The 17,974-nt window shown below is 44.5% G+C and overlaps 1 protein-coding gene and 2 long non-coding RNA genes across 3 annotated transcripts in view; 2 read left to right on the top strand and 1 right to left on the bottom strand.

The window, feature by feature from the left end:
- b4galt2 (UDP-Gal:betaGlcNAc beta 1,4- galactosyltransferase, polypeptide 2) overlaps nucleotides 1-17,974 on the bottom strand; it is a 98,422-nt gene that overhangs the window by 78,000 nt on the left and 2,448 nt on the right. Inside the window, exon 2 of the mRNA XM_057056124.1 lies at nucleotides 9,887-10,820. Within this exon, the coding sequence (XP_056912104.1) occupies nucleotides 9,887-10,295 (409 nt within the window). The 5' untranslated portion in view covers nucleotides 10,296-10,820. The remainder of the gene's footprint in view (nucleotides 1-9,886; nucleotides 10,821-17,974) is intronic.
- LOC130538486 (uncharacterized) lies at nucleotides 436-9,197 on the top strand. The gene is made up of 2 exons (XR_008953894.1): nucleotides 436-709; nucleotides 8,917-9,197. It is a non-coding gene; the product is annotated as an uncharacterized LOC130538486 (long non-coding RNA).
- LOC130538487 (uncharacterized) lies at nucleotides 16,702-17,447 on the top strand. The gene is made up of 2 exons (XR_008953895.1): nucleotides 16,702-17,170; nucleotides 17,286-17,447. It is a non-coding gene; the product is annotated as an uncharacterized LOC130538487 (long non-coding RNA).

The raw sequence follows: 17,974 nt of genomic DNA on the forward strand, positions 1-17,974 counted from the left end.
CATCCCAGTTTGGGTGTAGAGTGAAATCAAGCGTCATGTTGTACAGTAAATGGAGGCGAGTCATTTTCTTTTGGGCCGTAAAATACTGCCCAGAAAAAGCTCACCCAGAAGAATGCACTTACCCTTGTGCTGGAGAAGGAAGATAACAACCAAGTAATAACTGGGTTCCTAAAGAACCTTACTCTGTTGGTTGTTATTTATCACCACACAGGTATTTTGTCACACGGCTGAGGACAGGCGTGCGCATGAAAATGTACAGCATGGTTATTCACATTCCCACACGATCAGACGAACCTGCGCGTTTCCGCAGTAAAAATGTTCTCTTCTCTCCAGGACCACTCCAACGTTCTACGCTGACAGGTTGAAGTCTAATCCCGTATCCATGTCAGGAAATCTTTTAATGCCCTGTTCACTGCTCACACGGCAAACCAGCATGGTCTCGATCACACCTCGATAAGACTCCTCGTTAGAAGACACTGAATTCATCCTGCTTCTGCAAATTATTAGAACAGATGTTGATGCTCCTGTAACTTCTCCTTTACCCCGATAAAGGCTTTAACTGTAAGGATATGGATCTCTATATGACACGTGCTGAGGATTTAAATTCGGCTCCTGCTCCACAAAACGATGTGACTGCCGCTGCCAAAATGCTGATTGTGCTATTGCTGCCCGGCAACCAAAGAAAACAGCCCACCAGTTCTGGCTGCAGGTACTGTGAATACTAAGAAGGTCTTCTTTGTTGCTTGCATCCTTTCAAATATGTATATTTCAGCCTATAAGGATTTGGGCATGGTGGAGCTCAGAGGACATTTGAGCAATATGAAGATTCCTGGTTTGATCCCAGACCCGCATATTTTATTGTCAAAGTTTCCAATAAGCCAATGAATGAATGAATGATTGAATGAATTTAGACTGGAAAGAACATTGAGTGGCCAAAGAGCACAATGTCAAATTAACTTTTCATACCTGTGCTGCCTTCACGACACGTCACAGTCCAGGTTGAATTGAATTGATTTTTATCCTATACAAGCGCAAGAACAATTTAGATTCTTATTTGTTTTGGTTATTTTCTTCTCCATTTGTTCTGACCTGTAGACCCCACAGTTGTATTTGTTTATTTGAAATCGAATTCCCATCATTTCTTATCACCTACATCTCTCAATACGTGCAGGAGGGATGTGAGAAAGACATGACTGAGACTGGGGAGGGCTCAGCTTTGTGTTTGTACGTGTGTGTGTGTGTGTGTGTGTGAGAGAGTGTGAGTAATGCAGAGAGAAAACAACAGTGTTTTGCTGGGCAATGGCAATGTGCAGACAGTGTGTTCTGTCATTTATCATTTGGGGAACTTGCTTGTTAGCACGCTTGCATCCTAATAGTCTCTATGAACTGGGAGGGCTGAGATGCGGAGAGGCATTTTATTACGACTTCAAGACCGCAAACACGCTGGGTGCAGTGAGGGGGCTCAAAAGGCATACAGCAACTTTTATTTTGTCTTTTTAATTTACCCGGCCAAATCCAGCAGTGAGGCGGCAGCAGCATTGGCCTCTGAATGCCTTTGTTGTGTCAGGACGAATATTGAAAATCTATTTCAAAAAAAGAATGTTGGACCTGAATGCCAGGGGAAAAACCAAACCAACAATTGCAGCAAAACATAGCAAACAGAGAAAATAAGCAATAACAGATCGTCTTTCATAGCTGTGATGCTAGAGACAAAGTTTGTCCCTACTGTTGCTTGTGTGTATGTGGTGTGTGTTAATGTCAGTGACAATGCATGTCTGTGTATAATGTAATGTGTGTGTAAGTCTACCACCATATATCTCACATGCCACCAATTACTGAGACTGGGACTCCGATCCAGGCAGAAGGCCAAGCATGGCACAGATAGACCGAATACCCAATAATAGAACAGACCAAAAGGCCAAATGTACCATGGATAACCACTGTATCACCCCCAGGGCAGAACAGCAAAGGTCCAGCAAAGAGTCCCCACAAGCCCGACAGCATACACCCCCATGGCCCAGGGCCTGCCAACTACCAGAGAAATCGAAGCACCTGTAGACCACTGGAGAGAATAAGGACCCACACCAGGAGTTACCCTGCAACACCCATAATGCACCATCCAGCCCAGAAAATGGAAAGGGATGTAGAACCAGATAGACCGGCACACACCAACCACACACAGACACATAAAGAGAAATAAAAGGAAATAATGAATACTTTTTTATTTTTTTAAATCCAAATTGGTCAGTTTGTGTGGGCACCCCAGCTCAGATCTTAATTTCCTCCCAGAAGAAGGCTGTATGCCTGCGTTTTCTGCGCGTGGATGTAATGCAGGAAGAAAACAACTGTGTTTGTTGGGCAAAGGTCATGTGTTTTATCATTTGGAGAATTTGCTTCTTGGTGCACGTTAATGCTAATAGCCTCTGTCAACTGGGAGGGCTGAGATGAGACGAGGTGTTTTACTAGGACTTCAAGATTACAAACACACTGAGTGGAGTGTAACGTGGGAAGGGCTCAAAGGTAGGAGGAGGAGAGGAGAGGAGAGGAGAGGAGAGGAGAAGAGGAGAGGAGAGGAGAGGAGAGGAGAAGAGAGAGAAGAGGGGGAGAAAGGAGAGGAGAGGAGAGCAGAAGAGGGGAGGGGAGAGGAGAAGAGGGGAGTAGAGGAGAGGAGAGGAGAAGAGGAGAGTAGAGGAGAGGAGGGGAAAGGAGAGGAGGAGAAAAGGGGAGGGGAGAGGAGAAGAGAAAGAGGAGAGTAGAGGAGAGAGGAGGGGAAAGGAGAGGAGGAGAGAAAAGGGGAGGGGAGAGGAGAGGAGGGGAAGGAAAGGAGAGGAGAATAAAGAGGAGGGAGAGGAGAGGAGAGGATGAGGAGGGAGAGGAGAGGAGAGGAGAGGAGAGGAGAGGAGAGGAGGAGAGAAGAGAAGAGAAAGAGGGGAGTAGAGGAGAGGAGAGGGAGGAGGAGAGGAGAGGAGAGGAGAGGAGAGGAGAGGAGAGGAGAGGAGAGGAGAGGGAGAGGAGAGGAGAGGAGAGGAGGGGAAAGAGGAGAGAGAGGAGAAAAGGGGAGAGGAGAGGAGAGGAGAGGAGAGGAGAGGAGAGGAGAGGAGAGGAGAAAAAGCAGGATGAATCACCATTTAAGTCATGAATCATCATTTGAGGCCTAATGTAAAATGCAGACACGGCAAATTAAAATGAGCAAAATCTGAAATCCGATGTTCTCCGTCAGTATTTTCAGAATCAGTAATTGTAAAACATATCTCCAGCTCAGAACATTGAAATAAGTAATTAGTTTATTGTCATTTGTCTTACTTTTGCTGCATATTTCTATCAGTACTAATATCCCTCCTTTAAAATATCCTCTGTGATTTCTTCACACATGGTTTTCAGTTTTATTTTGGGGCCCTTTCCAAACTCTGACGGCATAAAACAACATAAACACACGCAAACGCCCGCGGGCCTTTGGACTCCTCCTCGCTTTGCAATGTGATGTTTTCCGAATGAACTCCACCGAGGGGTTCATTCTAAACCTGAGCTGCAAAACTTAAAACCTCAATTAATGATTCGGAGTCGGGTCGTAAAACCTGCTGCGCTGTGCAAATTCACAGTTCGTGGAGCAAAAAGAACGGGAAGTTCTAAGGGAAGGTCGGCCTCCATGGTCTCAATGCTAAGGTTATAAAGAATATATTTCTCTATTCAAATTACGCTCCATCTATGTCTGAACAAATATGATTAATGTATCTTCTATACGTCAATGGTTGGAATCAATTACATCTCCATCTTTACACTAAAAGGTTCCCAATATACAAGGTGGGTGAAAAATGGATGCCCACATCATCAGGAGCCAAAACATCACTCACGGTTTCTTTCTATGTGGTTGGCGAATGTCTTGAACAGTGATTAAAGGACAGAGATACACACAAAACAGATCTCCTGAGAGCTTCAGATCTCCGGGGACTCAGTCTCTGATAGATGGGGAGCGCGCTGATGCAGCAGGAATCATTTCCTCCTCACAATAGGGAGAGGAGAGACACCCTGATGTTCAGGCAGGCCAAAACCACATGACATGAATTACAGGTCTCTCAGCGCAGGTGCGTGGATCCCTCTGCTGGAACTAAGAACTCCAGAAGTAATGTTTTCTGAGGTGTTGCAGTTATTTGGAAAGCGAACGAGCGATCTGACAGGAGATTTTGAAATCCAATCTGGCCAGGAGCCATTGCAGAGTGTGAGGCAAGAAGCAGAAAGGGTGAAGGATAATGTACAATCACACAAAAACCCCAAGAAAAGGCATTTTATTTAAAAAAAAAAAAGAATAACACAGGAAGGGATAAAAGACAAAAAGCACAGATATCCACCACAAGTTCTACTGCATACGGGTGGTTCAGGTGCATCCTGCAATGAGCCGAGCTTCCACTGATTTGTGAGCTGTAAAAAAGGGATTTAATCCCTGCTAATTACATTTGATTGTGGAAAACCCCTGTGGATCATCCAATTTAAAATAAGTCTTGGGAAAGAGCATTGAACCTCCCACTGAGCTGCATCTATACATGTGTGTTTAGTGGAAATGATTAATAGCAAGAATGAATAATAGGGCTGAAGAATTCACACACACACCACACACACACACGCGCACACACACACACACGCACACACACACACACACACACAACAACATCCCTGCATATAAGCAGTGAGCAGAAAATTGCTTATTAAAAACAGGCAGATGAAAACTAAGCACATGAGCGGTCGCATCAAACTCAAAGGCAAACTTTAAATTGTAGCCTGCGTGGTCCTCCTACAGCAAATAAACCACATGGACCTCGAAAACAGGTGCAGCCGGTGTGCAGGAAGCGAGGCAGCGAGTGCATATGTCACAACAGCGCTAATAACCGAGTCCTAATGTGCACCAAATGACAGGAGACTTCGTGACTCATGATAATTACGTAACATACTGTAGGTGCAGACGGCAGCTGGGGAAACGAGAGTTGGATGTTTAGAAGTGATGTTTGGTGGTAGAATTTCAAAGTCTTGTAGGATAACACACACACACACACACACCACACACACACACACACAGAGTGAGAGAGAATGAGAGGATATGAAGTGTGGATGCTCCCCTCTCATACAGACAGCACCTGTCAGCTGGAGTTGTGAGACAGCCAAAGAAGCTTCTCTCTCCCTCTCGCCCTTTCTCTCTCTCTCTCTCTCTACCTCAGTCCAAGGTCTCTCTATTTTTTCACAACCCCCTCTCACACTCACAGCTCCCTGTCTGTCTCACTACATACCGCTCCTCAGGCCGCCGTCCATTAGGTCTCTTCTCCCTGCACCTGGGACTGAAAAACACATTCAGCCTTCCTCTGCACCCCCCCACCCCCACCCCCCACCCCCACCCCCCACCCCCATTACACCTCCTCATTGCAGAGAAAAGGCAGAGCTGTGGCAGAAGAGTACACCTGTGCTCGGTGTGAATGACAAATCCAGAATGAGCGAACAGACGATTTAGGACGAATAATGGAATCATCAGACCTGAGCATTGGACAATCAGCCTGAAAACTTTGTATACCCCCCCCCCCCAATTTCAGAACTCTTTACTGACCGTCCAATCGACGAGAAAAGCAATCAGTCGGAGAGAAAAGAAAAGAATGAAGGAAATGTTGACAAAGAGCTGGAGGGAGATTGAAGTTACAAAGCTCATTTAGACACTGAACAAGTGGGAGAAAATAAACATATTTTCATTTCAGGGAACACCAACAATAATAACTGTCCCATCAACAGACTCTTTTAGTCTTCCATTAAAAAAAATCAAAAATCAAAAGCATGAGCAAAAGCAACGAAACCACAACCACAAAAATGCAGGAGGCACCTACAGTATATGATGCAAGCTGTTAAGCATTAACTTTCTACTTCATCTCTATAGGTGGGACCATGAAAATCCTGCAGATCAGCACTTCCAGACCTCCAACAATCACGTCCTCCAGTAGTGCATAAAAGAGGATCCTGTCTGTGTTTCAGCTAGAAAACGGCCTACTTTATTATTATGGTTTATTATTATACTATATTCAAGTAGATTATTATTATTAATACACTTTATTCGCATGTTACCAGTGAATTTAAACTTTATGCATGTGCAAGTCTCAACACTTCGAGTTTCTGTAATATATAAGACCCTCTGCTGAGAGAAATTAGATTAAACAAAATATTCTTATTTAAGAAAATAATATACCAGCTATCCTCCCAGATGATGTAATAATTACCATGGCAACGTAACAAAAACACCCGTGCTCGGTAAATCTCCATTTTCATTATTCAACCCAAGCAAAAAGAAACATCTGAGGGAACTTCAGAGGACAAAATAGAAATTATTGACCAAAAACAACCATGACTGGCAGAAACGATCGATGGTGAAGCTTCTTTGGATGGTACCTTTACGCCTCAGCCCTTCTAAACTCCGTGATATCTTATCTCACCGCGAAACTAAACCAAACATATCGGCTTTGTATGCATCTTAGTGGTTTAGTCTTTAATGAGTAATTGAAATGATCGGACGGCTGTAAACATTCATGTATCTGTTTCCCATCTTCTCCTAAAGTTTCAGGAAAATCAGAAAGGAGGAGTCTTAGGATCTGTTAGCACCAACAGGCAGCAGAGATCAGTGCATGTCGACTGTATGATATCAGATTGATGAAACCAGTGGATTTCTGTGAGTCACCCTCTGATTTGGGGGGAATGGAGGCTGCAGATAAAGAGTTTGCTCTTGACAGGCCTCTGTCACCCCACTGAGAGGAGAGGGGTGGGGGGGTACATAGATGTATGTACTCTGTGGACTATGTGTGCCTCTCCTCTCCTCTCCTCTCCTCTCCTCTCCTCTCCTCTCCTCTCCTCTCCCTCCTCTCCTCTCCTCTCCTCTCCTCTCCTCTCCTCTCTCTCCTCTCCTCTCCTACCTATTCTATCCTCTACCTGTCCTCCCCCTTCTCCTCTCTCTCTACCCAGCCGGCCATCAGCATGAGGGTCCCCCTACATGAGCCTGGTCCTGCTCAAGGTTTCTTCCTGTTAAAGGGAGTTTTTCCTTGTCACTGTTGTTTGTTTGGGGTTAGGTCCTGGGATTCTAGAAAGCGCCTTGAAACAATTTTGATTGTAAAAGATGCTATAGAAATATAGATTGATTGATTGATTGATTGATTGATTGATTGATTGATTGATTGATTGATTGATTGATTGATTGATTGATTGATTGATTGATTGATTGATTGATTGATTGATTGATTAAATGTGCGTGCTGGTCCCTTTAAGTTTCAAGAATTTCCAGGTGCTGAAGGTGTGTGCCCAATTACAGTCCATGCATGTGCAAACTCAGGGTTCCTCAGGTAGAGTCATTTGAAAGCTTTTTGCTGATTAACGCAATTAACTTGTGTTTATTGTGATGCTGTGTGTGTTTTTCGCTCATTATATAAAAACATTATGGGACTTGTTTCCATTATCCAAGCAGTTAATACCAGCAGAAACTACAAACTACTGTGTAACACAAGACATTTGAACATGCTGTGATAAATTAAAGTTTATTAAACCAATCTGCCATCTCGGGTTGAAGCAGTATGTTGTGTGTGCCTTACTAATGACTCCACGGCCACTTTGGCTCAGATACCAACGTTACATCATTTCAAGTCGGAAGCTGACCCAGAAAAACAAAATTATGGCTCGATGGTAGAGAAGAACTGGATATACATTTAGTGGTTGAATCTGAACCAGTGCCCCTCAGCTACGATCAAGGCCTCAGCTGCCATGTTCATCAAATTAATCAGACATGTAAATCCCCTGCAAACCATGCGGGCAAGCCAAGTAGCATAAATATATACAGACAATCATCTGTTATTCAAGCTTAGATTCCGAGTTTCAAAGTCTAGCGCAGATGAGAATCTTTATGTGATGTAATCTGAACGCTATGATGAGTTTAACAGGAGCGTGACTGGAAAACAGGAGCAGGATAATGGTTTCAGATACTGAGATAGCCGAGGCCAGAAAGCTGCAAAAGAACTCCCGAGGCTTCACATTCATATATTTATTGCACATTCAGGGGGAAGTGGCCCATAGAGGGCACTATGGTGCCGCTCCAACACTCCTCTGTCCTCGTATTGCTGCATACGAAAGGGACTTTATCGCTGTATGTTTGAATACAGCCATCTGTGGCCAATGCTGAATTAGAAATACATATTATTAAATTAGCATGTTACATAACATAACAATAACATTATGGTTCAAATGTGGTGTTAAAACTGCAGAACTTCATCTCTCATTGTCTGTTGATGCTTTTTAAAGCTGCTCACAGAGGATAGAAGCAGCAATCACAGCAGGAAGTATCACAAATGTAAACTTGATTTGAGTTTCTAGACATTCTTTAGTGGTTTCGGCTGGTGTCGATTTGAAAATAAAATGTGCTCAGCATATATTTTGTTTTTAGAGGGGACAACAACGGAGGTCAGCCGGAGGAACCTAAAGCAAACATCAAAAAGCCTCCAAAGGCCCTCACACTGCTTCTGGCGGTGCATAGAAAATTGTTTCCATCAGAAATCTTGCAGAAAGGGAGCGGCACCTGGGAGAGCTGGCGAGAGTTTACCCCGTTCAGCCGATCGATATTACAAAATGAAACAAGCCATTTTCTGCATTAGATATTCAAGCTTTATTTGCTTTATTGTGCATCATGGCTGGTGTGTGTGCACCACAGGTGGACGTATTTCTTAATATGTTGTCTCTGCGTTGGTTCATCTCTGAGTGTCATTTTCTCGGTGTCCATGGTGATGATCACAACTGAGCAACAGAGGCTGCTTCACGACATGAAGCACCCTGATGCTAACACACCGTTGCTTCTCTTTTGTTCTGCTGTCTATAGCACATTGTCCTTATCTCACCTGTGCATGTGTTTCTGTTTAGGTTAAAGTGTCCTCACAAGGAAGGAAGAGGACATGGACTTCCACATTGGGCTGTCTGACCGAGGCCCCGCAACCATGTTTTAGGCTCCTTATCTCATTCCATGGATGATGCAACAGGCAAAATTTCCATCTTATTACATCCAATCACCATACTTCCTTAAACCCACCATGCAACACATTTAAGGAGAATCCCACCACAAACAGCACCTACATCCCATATCCCACCACAAACACAACCAGAATCCCACCACACAAGAATAAATATAAAATTGAGGCACTTGATCTGAGTTTTATTCTGCATTTAACCCATGTACAGTATGACATGTCATCAGGCGGTGTGCTTTAGTTGTAGGACATCGTCATTGTGTTGCTTTTATTGTTTTAATGTATTTAAACACAGGTGTGCGGGACCAGGGTACATGTTCGATTGCTTTCTGGTATGTGTCTGTTTTGGGAGTTTGGTATGGAGCAAACTACATCAGCAGCCACTTCGGTACACACAGTTATATTGGAAAACCCAGACAGAGATGAAATATCTAATAAGAGTGAACCGAGCAGGTGTGTGTTCTCTGCAAAGATCTGAAAATTACGAGTATCGAGCCAGACGGAAGGAAGCGCTATAATTAAGACATTACCTCAGCTGAAATAATGATTACCGTACATATTTAAACTCCTGACAACAGATTTCATCCCAATATTCAATCAATGACGGAATTGAGCATAAAAATAGAAAAGGGATTAAATCTTTGGAGTTTACAAAGATATAAAACATTCTGATATGTGAGCAGGAGACTCGGGTGAAATGTTGTGGAGCAAAAGAAATATAACACAAGCAACAAAGTCGCTAAAGTTTCTTCAATATTTTGGCCCCCATTCACAAACCTTTACAGCTCGCCGTCTTCCAGAACGCAATCAATCTAACTGAGCTGTAGCCGAGATGTAACAATGCTGTGACAGCAGTAATTACTCACCTAGCCCAGGTGGGTTCTCGGGACATGGCGGCAGGGGCTTGGGGGACGGCGTCTGATTAGTGCCAGGCTGCGCGCTCTGCACCAGGTGCTCGCCGACGGCCAGGTAGCTGGATGAGGTCGCATTGGGTCTGGATATGTTGTAGTAGTAAAAATGGTGAGCGTTCCCCGCTGCTGCGCTGTTGTTCCTGGATCCGTTCCGGCCGTTGTTGAAGCGGCTAAAGAGGTCGAAGCGCTGGGAGTAGACGTCGAAGTACAGGATCATCATGATGAGGAAATGGAGCAGGCACAGCAGCAGGACGCCTTTACAGATGCGTTCCAAAGTCCGGCCCAACATCAGCCGGGTCATGGCCGAGGAAGTTGACCGTCCCGCGACGGCCAGCCACGACAACGCTGGCGCGGTTACACGCATGCACTTATCCTAGTGGCCATGTTGTAAATGTAAACTGCTAATAGATCTCTAGAGCGGACATGTGGTTGACGCCCACCTGACTATCTGACATCTGCAGAGGTCATCGGGTCATCGAAGGAGGCAGGGAGGTGACACAGCTACACTTATGACTTCTCAGCTTGTATCTGCTGCAGTTTTCCTACATGCCGCTAAAGCTAGGAAGTGAGGAGGGGTCATTTAAGATATAAAGGCCACAAATGAAGGTAATCCTTTGGGTGTATGATCGATATAGTGACCCAATCACCACCCTAGTTTAGCCATTTCTGCAACCTGGTGAAGTCATAAATCAATCCAATTAGACCAGGAACAAAAGCTTTCAGCTTCCCAATGATGGCGATTCCAAAAGGTCTCCAGCGATTGGTGGCTGCAGGCAGACATTCATTTGTCAAGATACCCTCTTGTTCCTCTGAAGCGGCGGGCGGTTTCTGACAGTCAAGCTCATCAATCAAACTCCTCACTGGTTGTCTTCACTCAGGCCTCGGACACCTGAAGGGAGACAAAAGAAACCAGTTAATCCATATTTTTTTGCGCGTGCATGTGGTACTAAAACTATGGTTTTAACCTCCTGAAGTCTGCTGATGATGATGGGACATTCCGGGTGCAGGTGAAATCAAATCAAAGCAGCAATCAGAAGCAGATGCAGTCATTTAATGCATTATTCACGTGACAAACTCTGAGCTAGCATCGCTGCTCCTGCCCTCGATTTGAATGTATTCAGTGATCTCTGAATTACAAAGTTCACTCTAAAGAAAGAGAAGTCAACACGACAATGTTGAAGTAACTGAATCGGCAACAAAGCAAATGCAGAGAGCGAAAGCTCGAACTCCGTTTGCTCAGCTGAATTGACATGCCAACTCAATTTTCCAGTCAGATGGTTTAAAAGGCATTTATGATGGAATGAGTCGGCAACTGGGAATACACAAAGTAGCGAAAGTACCAGCGCAGCTGAGACAAGCCAGCACTTAGAGCTTTTCCACAGGCTACGCTTGTTGTGGGTTTATAGTTTTTCCAATAAATGTGCGATAGAAAAAAAGAGATGAGGTCGAAGGAGACAATAAAAAAGAAGGAGCCTCACTGACAAAAAGGCTTGATGTAAACCAACTGTGTCAGAGAGAAGCAGAGAATCAGTAATAAACGATGAAATGCTAATCCCGCTAAGTGGAAAACGATGGATGGCTAATGCCTGGTGGCGGATGGGGCCGTTCCTCCAGTGGTCCCTGACATCAAACATATTCCCCAGTGGGTCAGCTCAGCATTTCTTTCTTTTGCTGGTTACTGGGCTTCTTAAAATTAGTTTGCGTGTCACAACATATCGCTCTTTAATGATAAAACGAGCCACACGGGAGATATTTGGAATGTGAGGCTAAAATTAGCACAATATTCTGCAGAAAATGCTGCAGCCAAGCATTTAAACAATGTTATAATGAACACATTATGTGCACAGTTGACATTGTTTTTAGGGTCTCTTTACATCGCATGGTGTTTTTAATTAGGAGCTTGAGCTGAGTTTTATTCTGCATTTAACATATGTTAAATGCAGAATAAAAAAGGTTACTTGGAGTAGAATTCTTGGAGGCGGTACGATTAACTGCTGCCATAATCAAAATCTAAATTCATTCACCGGTGACAATGACTGATTTGACTCTGTTCAATGCAGCCACTGAACGTCGCCGCCTGTGACTGAGGACCAAATTTAAACATATGTTGGGTAACTGAGCTGCTGGCAGCTGTCTGTCCAGGAAGTTGGCGGCCTCGCTCAGCGTTCTCGCTCTTGTCTGGCGGGACACTGAGCCCCGAAAAAAAAGTGCGTGAGCAAGTTATTAAGTCAAATTTTATGCTGACTGAAGGACTCAGATGATGCACACAGGGGCACCAGAGCACTTTTGCAGGCCAGGACTTATTTCCCAGTCGAGCAGCTGCGCAGAGCTTTTACAGACTGGTCGGCAACGTGTCAGGACTGAATTTTTCATACATGTAGCGAGGCAACAAAAGCGATTTGCAGAGCTCGGAGGCCACCGGGGGTCACCCTTGGGGGTCCAGCGGGTGTTGTGATGGCGTGGCGTTGAAAATCAACTGCAAAAGAGGGAGGAAATCCGGTGGGAGTAGAGCTGCTCTGCCCTGGATGACCAGCTGCTGACTTGTCAGAAATCGATGACTTTTCGTGAGGCGAAGCACTATCACGAGATTTATCCACTTGATATTTGTCTGTCCGGAGGAGAAGCGGAATGCAGTTCCTTTGGCTTGCAGCAGGATCGTGTGCTTCTTTTCTCTATATTTAGGGTCTCTAAATAGATTGTGCTCCACCTGCGACCATTAAGGTTCTCGGCCTGAGAGATGTCGATGCCAGATAATGGACCAGTGTCCTCGGAATTCAATATGAACATGGAGCACTGAAGGTGAGGATGTATCACAGGAATAAGGTCTGGAAGACCAAGAAAAAGATCAGAGCACTGTTCATAGGATTGCTGGGAAGACCTCCGTCCAACTGTCCAGCATGGGGGTGGACCCATGATGAGAGAGGGAAGAACAAATTCCAAAAAATAGTGGAAGCAATCATTAAACATCTGTTAAAAAAGCTGAGGTTTCTACAAATGGCTAATTAAAGCACCTCCAAATCCTTGATGGTCAACCGCGGGAGCAAATGGTGAAGGTATTGCTGTGATTCACACAGTCTCCTGACCTGGACATCATTGAAAGTCTGTGGATCCACCTCAGACATGAAGACTCCCCAGGAATCTCGCAGAATAGGAAGCCAATTGTGAGGGGAAAATGACCAAAGATCCCTCAAACAAGACCTGGAAGTCTCTCGATTGGCTACAGAAAGTGTTTTCAAGCTGTGATACTGACTAGGGGGCGCTAGAGGGCACTTGCTAGGCAGAGTGTCCAAACGTTTTTTTTCCACTTCAATTTAAAAAATGCGAAACACGAAAATAAAAATGTGTTTTGCTAAAAAATATAAAGGGAACGTGTCTTCTGTAATCGTATGCCATTTGAAGATCATTTCCTCTTATTTTTCTTCCAATTAACACATATTTTGACCTGGGATGCCCAGACTTTTGCCTCTGTGAGTGCGTGTATGAATCACCACAGGAGCTGTGGAATTAATTGCTATCTTTATCCTTTTTCAGTGGTTGAAAATGTGATATTGATTTTAATTAACTGTCCTAAGGTAGATGGCTGACTTCCTGAATGAAAGCGGAAACAAATATTTAACAACATTATATCAAAGCCATTAGGCTTGATCAAAATTAAGATACTTTGCCAGATTGGATTTACGTTCTTTGGCTTTTATTTTATTTTTTTATTTGGGCACAGCTGAAATTTACATTTTAATAACACTGAACAGATTAGCTACACTACCGCAGTTTCAGGCCCTCGGTCGTCCGTGTTTGCGGCTGCAGATTTGTATCGGAGACCAAAATGAAGCTGTTCAAAGTTGCAAATGTTGACTTGGGTGGAATTTTGGGTGATTCAGGTAAGGGAACGTGCACCCCACCCTGTCAAAGGTGCACGTCACTCAGATGAGCATCAGTTCGCAACAAGTTCAGCTAAAACGCTGGTGTGCACGAACATTTGTAGGCTTAACAGGAACTCTTTAACATAAAATTGTTCAATAAAACATCATTGAGTCGCCTAAATGTAATGAGATCAAATACACACACACACGGACCCACACACAGACGCATCTACACGCGTATCAAAAGTGGATTTGGATATCAAACGTGCTGAATAAATCTCACACGATGTCGACAACATCTGTATCTTAAAACTTTAATTGGCTGCCAGATGGACGGCCAGACTGGTAATTTGTGAGGGTACATAATTCAACAGACCGGGGCAAGCATATGCTGGAGACGAGCTGGTCCGCGGGCGAACTGGGATCTTCGAAGGTGAAAGGACAGCCTGAAAAAACACACGCAACAACCGCCAACATGCAGCCTCGGCAGTCATTAAAAAGTAAACGGCTGCTTTGAGTTTGGTTTCAGCTACGTTAAAGCCAGGTCGAAAGGTCAGACACAAACCTGGGGACCTCAGGTATGATAGCCTTTGCTCATGAGGTTCCATTTTCAAACAAATAACCATTTCAACCTTTGTAAAATGACAGCTGAGGCCGTAGATGTGAGATGAAAATGAACCTGTATCTGCAGCTGGTTGGGCTGCTACAGCAACCACTGAGGGTTAAAACCTAAATAGCCTGGGACGCTGCTGTTCCTTTTAGAAGACAATAAAGTGATGAGCACATTTGCATCTATTTTTAGGCTTGAGGTCCACAGTGCTAACCACTCCACCGCCATCCCCCATTCACACCAAAAAATAGGATTTTCAACTTGTGAAAAGGTTTCCGTCTCACGTGGGTTTCAAAAGGGGCCAGGAGCTAGCAGAGTACAGCTAGTTAGCATGTGCTTCAATATATATAATATTTTATGTTTGTGCTCTAAATGATAACCTTTACTTCTTAGTTTACACTGAACCGTTTGCCAACAATACTTTCAATCAGTTACTATTTCTATATTTGGTTTTAGAGCATTGTTTTTAGTGGTTACTGTAAAAAGAATAGCGCTACAGGCCCTGTGAGGGGGATTTGTGAGCCGCAGCATTTTCAGTTCCGCTCAGAGAGTGGCCAAAATCACGTTTGACACTCAGAAGAAAAAGTCGGTGTGCAGGTCGGCTCCAGTCAAACGCTCCAACTTGTGGAGGAAAGTGAATGTGTTGTTTGGGTTTTTCCTTTTTATCGGGAAAAGCAGCAGCCTCGGAAAACAATGCCTGCAGTCCCGCATTATAACCAGAACAAAGCTGACTTGTGACACAAGACGACAGAAAATGCAAAACGGGCGGCATCATCAGCCGTGAAGATATAGTCGCTGTGACATTGCTCCCGGCAAAGCCGTGACTCCGCCTGATTGGTTATGTAAAAGGACAACACGTCAGCAGTTCTTGTTCTGGATGCCAGTCGAGTAACAGCGGCGGCTTTATGTTGACAGTAACAAAGCACATGCAGATGAAACAGCATCTGTAGCCGTGCTAACAAATATCCAGCCCTTTTGCAGTTCTGAACTGTTTCCGTGCTTCCTACTGCTAAATCTCCCTGTTTCCTAAGTGCCGCCTATGCGCGTCACACTCGGGGGCACTTCGCAGGTCATGATGATTAAGCACGTGGCGGGAGATCAAAGAGGAAGAGGAGGGTCGAAGAGCAGAAGCTCCGTGTCACATCCGAAAACATCAATCTGGCTGCAGAGCCACCGGAATAAGATGGCCCCGGGAGGGGAGGGGGGGGGCGACTATTCCCACTGCCGCGCGCATCAAATTAGCAGAGATTATGAGTGCGTTGCATCGTCATTGATCATCAAGGCCTGCTGCGACAGAGCAGAGCGACGCACTCTAAGCAACGCTGAGCCATACCGCACCCACATGCACCCTCACACCGACCTCAAGGTCCGCATCTCCGAAGCAGATGTTCCCAGTGGAACCCTCAAGCGTTCTTGTCTATTTTTTTAAAAAAATAATTATTACAAAGCTCAATTCTCCAAGGCAACAGCTGGATAAAATGGCGTCCTCAAAGTTTTGTCCTCAGTTATGACAATTGAGAAGGGCAGATGTGTGATCATGCGGGCGTGCAGTACAGACACGTGCCTAGATTTGAAACTGAATAACACTCGAAAAACTCAAGAATAACTAAGCCAATGTTCGATGGATTTGCTTAATAATGCAACACTGTTCTGCAACCAATGCTGCAACCTTTTGTTGCTAAAAATGATCTGAATATCAGTCAACTTTTACTCAATGGAGGCAGCGCAGTGCTACGCCAACAGTATTTTAGCTAAGCTAATTAAAGACTCTCTGCATCTCGTTTCTAGGTCAGCCAAACGAAGGAAATAATTAAAATAGAGAATAGAAAACAAGCAGGCACACAATTAGCAACCCTTTACATTTGTACATCTGTGTTTTGGACTTGTGAATTAAATAAATATAATTGCGTGAACGTGAATGCCGTAACTCTAACGTTTCCTTTGATTGCTATCCCAAAATAAACTATCAACATCTCATTCTTTGAATGAAACATAATCAAACAAATCTCAGGGGGAAAAAAACTGGAAAAAATCCTGGTTGGGTGTAAAAAAAAGAGATTTCCCAGCGATGAAGTCTGCTGCTGCAATTCACTGCTGCGCTCTCCGGGGTCCCTCGTGCTCTAACCTGCGACCCTGCCCTCATCAAACCCGCATTAGCCTGGCTGCTCTTGATAGTTTCAGGCCTCCGAGCTTCTTCTTCTTCGCCAGCACATCCAGGCACGGGCAAGAGCGCCGGCCTTAAACCGATCAGTGAGGCTAAAGCGGAGTCATCGCATGCAAATAAGAGGTCACATGGGGGAGGCGTTTCTTGTGGACTGTTTTTGACTGTAGTTGAGTCACAGCAGCCGCTGCAGTCTGCAGTCGTCAAGAAGATCGACAACGCTAACCAGTTTTCAAAGAGCAACACAAACTGGGGCCGCGCAAACGACGTAAAAAAGAGGGAGGGGGAAGGAGACAGTGCGCACGCCGTGCTGTCGTCCTGAAGGATCTGGGTCACGTCACCGAGAAGCGGGCCGCGGTGGCACCACGCAGATAGTTAGGAGGAGGAGAAGTCATCGTTCGTTGACCAGAGCAGACAGCTCAGTTCTGGTAACGGGAGCACTTCTAAACATGAACATTACAGCTGCACAAGTGACAGAACCAATCACAATAATAACTCAGGCTGTCCAAACCGGCGCGTTACTGCTCCCCTGCCGGGGGTCTTTTATCTCCTGTACCCATTTCTAGCAGATCTGGTGATGCACATCCAGTCAGATCCACTCACTTGAGGTACGTTTTCTGTGTCACTACAACTTTTTCCAGTAAGGCGTGTTTTCAGGAAGCTCTCTAGCATGGCTGCATTTCCCTGGAATGAATTCTTAATCAGTTGTTTTCCTCTCATCAGCTTCGGCAAAACACCGCGGGGTGGCTGTTATATAACCACACCTATTAAATATTGGATATGATGTATGGATCAATGGGACCACATGTCAGCCAGGACCTATTATGGATATAGAACCGCTCTTAGGATGATGTGTCATGAATAAATAAGGCGCCCCCAACACAACACTGACCTTTCCCTGTTCATTTAATGAATGCGTTCTGCACTTTAGTCCGACCCAACCTTCATCTCCTCCTCATCTTCATACGCAAATTGAAAAAAATAAACTCCCGGCGGCGCTAGCGCACCCTGCAAGCAATGTAACAAACACAATAAATGACATAAGGAGGACTGCGGCATATGACGCAGTCATACTCATTTCCTAATGTCTCTTCATCAACAAATGAAGCCCAGACGGAGTGTATTGATCTGGGAGCTGCAACCAAAACGCATCTGATCAAGTCCGTCTTCAACCCACACAAATAATTAAGTAAGAAGAAAATGTCTGAAATAATCGGACTTATTTGGCTGCACCGCATCTTTTAGAGATAGATCCAACATAAATGGAAATCTGTGCTATATTCTGGCTTCGTAAATATGTCAATTTGCATTTTATATCATATTTAAATAACTTAACCATTTGAGGCTATGTTACATGCGTAATTATCCACTATGATTGATGGTTTTCCCCTAAAGTTCAGACTCTAATGTTG

The sequence above is a fragment of the Takifugu flavidus genome, chromosome 15 (assembly GCF_003711565.1).
Source record: "Takifugu flavidus isolate HTHZ2018 chromosome 15, ASM371156v2, whole genome shotgun sequence".
Lineage (NCBI taxonomy): Eukaryota > Metazoa > Chordata > Actinopteri > Tetraodontiformes > Tetraodontidae > Takifugu > Takifugu flavidus.